The sequence below is a fragment of the Leptonychotes weddellii genome, chromosome 1, assembly GCF_054177405.1.
Source record: "Leptonychotes weddellii isolate Sample4059 chromosome 1, ASM5417740v2, whole genome shotgun sequence".
NCBI classification, from domain to species: Eukaryota; Metazoa; Chordata; class Mammalia; order Carnivora; family Phocidae; genus Leptonychotes; species Leptonychotes weddellii.
The window spans coordinates 168,849,630-168,855,980 of record NC_138369.1 but is presented as its reverse complement, the minus strand read 5'-3'; the positions used below and the strand labels follow the sequence as shown (position 1 = coordinate 168,855,980).

Sequence of the window (6,351 nt, the reverse complement as noted above, 5' to 3'; positions counted from 1 at the left end):
TTTTTTTTTTTTTTGCGACTTTGCTTTTGGTTTATTGCCCCTCAGCAGGCGGCGGGAGTCAGGGCCCAGGCTGGGGCTGCCCGGCTCAGCCAGCGGGTCTCTACAGTGTGTGCGGGTATAATTAGCTGGCTCTTTACACTATATGCAGGTATTAATCTAAAAAACGTGAAATTCCCAATTCAACATAAAGATATCCAACTTGAAAAAAAAAAATGACAATGTCACTATAAATGACAGATAATTTTCCCACGAGAAATAGATAAAAACTTTAGAAGACATACATTCATCATGTGTATTTTAAGAAAAGAAAATGCAGACCACCTGGAAATAAGGTTAACCGAGTTTTGTTTTTTTTTTTTGTTTTTTCAATAACAGCAGTTTTTCAACCTTTCTTAACTTAATAGCGTGATCAACTCATCCTGGGACCAGTTTGTTTAGCACTTAAAATCCTGTATTCCAGAAAACCCCTCAGTCCTGGGCACACCAAGATGGATGGTCACTCTGATTCTAACAAGTTCAAAAGTGTTTTATTAATATAAGGCTACTATGCACAAGGCCTTTTGTACTACAGAAGGAAAAGAAATAGTGAAAATAAGCAGCTTTTTGAAGATTGAGTTGGATGAGGGCAGAATATAGAATATTAAGGGAAAATTTTAGATTTTTAAGGTCAAGAAAGGGAGCATACAGCTTATTGTACTGAACTATACCTCAATAAAGCCTTTTTGTTTTTTTAGGGAAAAAAAAACACTAAAAAGGGTGCTAAGTGAAAACAACTTGAAGTTTTTGGTAAATCAAAATAAAAAGACAAAACATAACAGTGCTTTCATCTTTCAAAAATGTAAAACCAATAATACTGTAACTAAAATATTGTAAAGATCTGGTATTAGATGATGTGGAGAACAAAGGCAAAAGAAAAAAAAATTAAATTTCCTTACAACTTACAGCCCACTCATTGACAAGCCCTTGAGACAAGCAGCATGGCCTTCCCTCTAGGAACTCAACTGCCTCGATGTTAATACTTGACTCAGGTCTAAGGCAACCTTATCTTCACATTAGCCTGATCTCCAGGATCCTGTAAGTCTCCTTTAATATATAAAAATTCCTTTATCTCTAACCCCTATCCGCCACCAAAATATATGTTAGCAATCATCCTCCAAGCATATCCGTCCTCTGATATACATCTGAAGGGTCTCATGACTAAGGTTTTACTAGATGGTGATAATTGATCTTTTCCAAACAGCTAGCCCCTCAAGGTCCTGGACACCTGGCTTCTAAATTCCTTAGAGACTTGCTCTATCCCTAACCACCTCCCAACTTGAAAGTATACAATGGGCCACTCATGACCCCAGTGCAGCTCTTTGTGCCCACGGGTCCAGTCCCAGTGCTTTAATAAAACCATTTTTCTGCACCAAAGACGTCTCAAGAATTCTTTCTTGACCGTTTGCTCCCCTGAACCCCAACATTTTCACATCATTAGAGGGGAAAAAAGATTTGGTTATGGAATAATACAACTGCTTGATGGCCTCACACATTTCTTGAAACAACTAGGATATTAAAAATTAAGTCAGGAGAAAACATAAGTGAATAAGAAACATAAAAATAAATGAACAAATCATTTTGAAACAACCAAGTGAAGAAAGCCATTTAGAATCAAATGATAGTGAAATTTCTTAAAAAATATTGTAATACTGACAAATAGTATTACCAATGAGAAGAAAATAAAATATACCAGAAGCAATTACTCAGTTCCTATTTTCACTCATCAATACTTTTTATTCCTTTCAAATAAAAACACAATTCAAATTTCTGCTAACAACCCAAAGGTACACTATTAGGGTAACTCTGGTAAAATGTTTTGTTTTTTGTTGAATTATCTGGGTTACCAAAAAAAAAAAAATCATTCTTATATGCATAAAAGAAACCCTCAGAACATTAGGTGGCTGTGGCTAAGATAGGAAAAGAGAAATTATATAACCAAATTTAATTCAAGGACATAAAATATTTTAAGAAGTTCATTTAAAAACATTAAAAACTTAAATGAAAATGTTAATTGTACCTTAAAGAACCCTGCTTCAGGGCCACACCTGTCATATACATTCCTGGATTTACCTATCGCCATGATAATACCTTGCATGTTCGGTGTCATCATGATCTGCCACAAGGAATTTAAAGTAAGTTTTTGAATGAATGGTTAACATAAAAAAATATATATCAAAAACCAAATAATATATTGACATGCAAGTTAAAAGTCCTTTGTTTTTCACTACTTATAAATTAACCATTGTATATTTTATGGCAAATATGATCCGATATGCATGAAAGTATCTTTCAAAATCATCCATACAGGGCCACAGCTAGCTCCAGATGGTGCCTTTGTGCAAACTGCAAAAAGGCATCCTCTCTGAACTGAAGAATTCTAAAAAGGCACCTCCCTCTTGACAAACAAATCAAAAAGTGCTGCTCTCTGAGAACCACTTAGAACAAGCAACACTTTTTATTTAAAAAAGTGCTTCTTTAAGGTTTGAGGAGCTCAGCATGAGCTCCATTTCACCTCCACTTTGGCCTGCTGGCTGGGCTCCCTTGCACAACAGTACAACCTAAACATCTATGAGCTGCAGCCCTGTATCCACATGACTTAAAGTTCCCAGGTACATGCACTGTTAAACCGTCACTCCAATTACAAAAACAAAACAAAATGCATCTCTGCCAATAGCATAAGCATTTTCACAAAAGACAGTGTTAAATGATTAATCACAATTCTAAATTTTAAAATGCCAGAAGGCTTACCCTAAAACAAGCACTGAGGTGCTTGGTCAATAAATGAACATTTTTATTAAAAAATGCCAGTTTCCATAATTTTCAAGCAGCAACATGGTAATGAAATAGTTAACTGGAACAATGTACTGCTATTAAATATCAAATACTTAAATATTTCTTTGTTTTCATAACAGCTTATCATTCTTAGCTGTTTGCATTTTAAAATACCTGCAAAATGAAACTACTCAAAGCACTATGAAGTTATTGTATTAGAGCAATCAAGAGATTGCATCCATCACCTCTGATTCACTGAACCTATCACCCAAATTTTGATTATACACTGACAGTCACAATATACCTAACATCTGCTTCAGAAAATTCATCTCACCAGTTCCTATCTCATAAACCAGCTTCTTATTCTCCTTATGGCCCATGTTTTCTTACATTGGCACAGTAATCTTAATGTCTTTGTGACACCTCTGGTTTCGGTGATTAACTCTTATATAATCACTTAATTGTAATTTTGAAATAAGTCTGAAAAAAAGTTACTTGGAAAAAATTAATATATATTAAATTCTCATCCATGCCAGTAAAAACTAACAAATGACAGAATTCAAGGTCTTCTAGGGATTACTATTCAGAAACAGCTTTACTGGCCCTCTCTCAAATATAAGAAAGATCCAATGTAAGAGTCTTAAGAAAAAAGTGCAAAAGGACAATAGCACATTTTTATCTGGATTCTCAAGAACAGTGTATAAAGCACTGGAAGGCATTCAATAATGATGAATCGCTCAATTCACATTCACATGGAGGTTGCAGAAGCAAAAATATCCAACATCTATTTGCAATCAGGCTGTAGGATTTTTTGGCAGGAAATAGTTGGCAAAGTATTATAATACATAATTCAAGTAAAACAGGAAAAAATTATTTTTAAATGTTCAAATTTTTTGCTATTTAATTAAACAACCCTTATTGTAATCTATCAACCTGAGAATAAACTGATCATATATCTACATAAAAGAATTAACTCTAGAAACATTATTCTTTTGACAAATTCCATAGCTTTCTACTTAAATTTTCATTTGAAATTCAAAGTTCTGTTAGCAGTTGGTAAGGTAATTCCAGACCATAGGTGGCCAAGCTGTATGTTATGCAGCAATACACACAAATGTGAAGGCGCACGCATGCCCGAAGTACGTGTATTAAATAGCCAAAGATAAGTAGGAATAGTGTAGAGGTCTACAATAAAGGTACCTCGTCATCATAACCCCCCTCCTTTGACTCAATCATGAATTTCCCTAAATGGGGAATCGCCACCTCTACAACTTGCTGGTTAGAAGGTGGTTGGCTTGTGGTATTTTCAGGTTTCTGCAGGAAAAAAATCATTAGTATGAACATTAGAAAAGAGAACAATGGAAGTACCAAGTATAAAGGACAGAGATTCCTGAGTCTTGAAAAAATATCTGCACTTGCTTAGTATGAAATGAAACCACCTAAAACCAACATCAGAAGTGAATGCATTAATCAAGTAATAACATAAGACATGTAACTTTCCTTTTACAACTCAACCACTAAATTTTCTTTTTTTTCCCACTAAGCACTTTGGACACCAAATCCTTAAAAATAATAAACACTGGAGTTGCATTTCCTACTGCTGTCTATAAGTTACACCTGAGGTTTTTATTTTTTTTTAATTCTAATAATTCCATAAATCCTTTCTTGATAACTCCATCAAAATACACATGACCTCATCTGAACCCATGACAGTTTGCAGGTTTTCTTTCTTATGATTTTACCTTTCTATCCTTTCTAATAAATTAATAGTATATCCAATTTATATCCATACTCTATTGTGTTTAACTCACTCTGTACAGCCTATGAGTCTTGTATGATGTATTATACAATGTATTTATATATGTGTCTGATGAATTCTTGCTTCTGAAAAAGATGTTGGAAAGTGACATCCCTTTTTAACAATTCAATGAGATTTCTTTCTATTTATCCTTTTCTTTGATAACAAATTCTATGAATTTCCCTACTCCACTAATAGAGTAGAAGCCAGTATGAAATCGAAGAAAGTCTACTCAAAGATACTAATATGGTTCATCCAAAATTGTGTCCAGATTTCACAAAGATCTTATACTACTGAATATATTTATAATTAGCATATTCACTATTTACCTATAAACAAATTTCGCAAGTACTTAGGTGCTTGAAAGCAGCTTGCTTAAGTAATTTCAATTTGCAGCTTTAGTTTTCTGAAGCAAAAGATAAACTTTAGTTTTGACATAAAATTTAAATAAAAGCAATTAAAGGGGTTTTATTTCAATTTGAAATATAAGTAAATTCTGGAGATGAGAACATTTTATGACTTTCCAGAAGTACATACACAAAGAGAGTTTAAACAATAAAACAAAACTAATGGCCAAGACTGACACTGTCCCTTTTAAAAGAAATGCTACTTTTAAACATAACGTATTTAGAAAAGGTTTCCTTATTTTGAGTCCTCAACTTTTCAAGAGGAAATAACCAAACTGCAAGGTTGTTGTGATCACGAGAGATAATATTCAGCTAACCCAATATCTCATATATACTAGCTGTTCTATAATGACAAGTATTACCAGTATTATAATACTGTTATGCTACTTTAAAGTGCTTGTATTTGAATAGAATAACCCAATATTACTAGCATACATACCTAGAGAGATATGCTTATTATCCCATGACAACTAAGTATTTTAAATCCTTCTAGCATATGAAAGAAGAGTAAATGTGTTTGATCTCTATCCACAATAGTGAAATTTGATCAGGTAAATTAGGAGATCTGTCTAGACCTTGTGGTGAAACACTTCTCACAATCAAATCAATCTAAAACAATATTATCTTAAGAAGAGAGAATATAAATTTAAGTAGCAACTGGGAAACTGATCAGTATCAGCATAATGATCCTTATGAAACAATATATGGCCTTTGAAAAAAAAAGCTGCACTTAGGAAAAAATAATGTTTAATAAACATTTTCAGTTACCACAGAAGAGTTTCAACAGCATTTTACTGACAAGTTATATGCGTGCAAGTTGAAAAAACAAAGAAACTTTGGGTGAATGTAATAATTCTGTTGTATCATTCATCAAGTTTAGATATCCTAAGGTACCACAAAAATTTTCCGTATAAAGACTTTGAGGGCTCATTAAAGTAAAGTACATGTGTATCCATCTTTCTCTATTATTGTCAGGTCCTATATAAACACCTTAACAACAGCTAAACCTGAAAGGAGTTAATAAGTGTTTCAGTTAATAAATGTTCCCAAAATAATTAAAATACAAAGATTTTTATTAATTGCCTGAAATCCATTAAGTGGACTGCAGGAAACAAACTGAGTGTTGCTGGAGTGGGGGGTGGGGTGGGAGGGATGGGGTGACTGGGTGATAGACACTGGGGAGGGTATGTGCTCTGGTAAGCGCTGTGAATTGTGCAAGACTGTTGAATCTCAGATCTGTACCTCTGAAACAAATAATGCAATATATGTTAAGAAAAAAAAAAAAAGAAGAAGAAGGTAGCGGGAGGGGAAGAATGAAGCGGGGGAAATCGGAGG

The 6,351-nt window shown here is 33.8% G+C and overlaps 1 protein-coding gene across 6 annotated transcripts in view; it reads right to left on the bottom strand.

The window, feature by feature from the left end:
- Positions 1–6,351, bottom strand: part of USP25 (ubiquitin specific peptidase 25) — a 127,135-nt gene that overhangs the window by 19,752 nt on the left and 101,032 nt on the right. For 4 of the 6 annotated variants that reach the window (XM_081798830.1, XM_031038385.2, XM_006742671.3 and 1 more), the window contains 2 exons: positions 4,012–4,125; positions 2,057–2,152 (listed from right to left, as the gene is read on the bottom strand). The exons of 1 other annotated variant lie outside the window; for it this stretch is intronic. In XM_081798830.1, the coding sequence (XP_081654956.1) occupies positions 2,057–2,152; positions 4,012–4,125 (210 nt within the window). The remainder of the gene's footprint in view (positions 1–2,056; positions 2,153–4,011; positions 4,126–6,351) is intronic. One more of the 6 variants, XM_081798819.1, reaches the window with a different exon arrangement.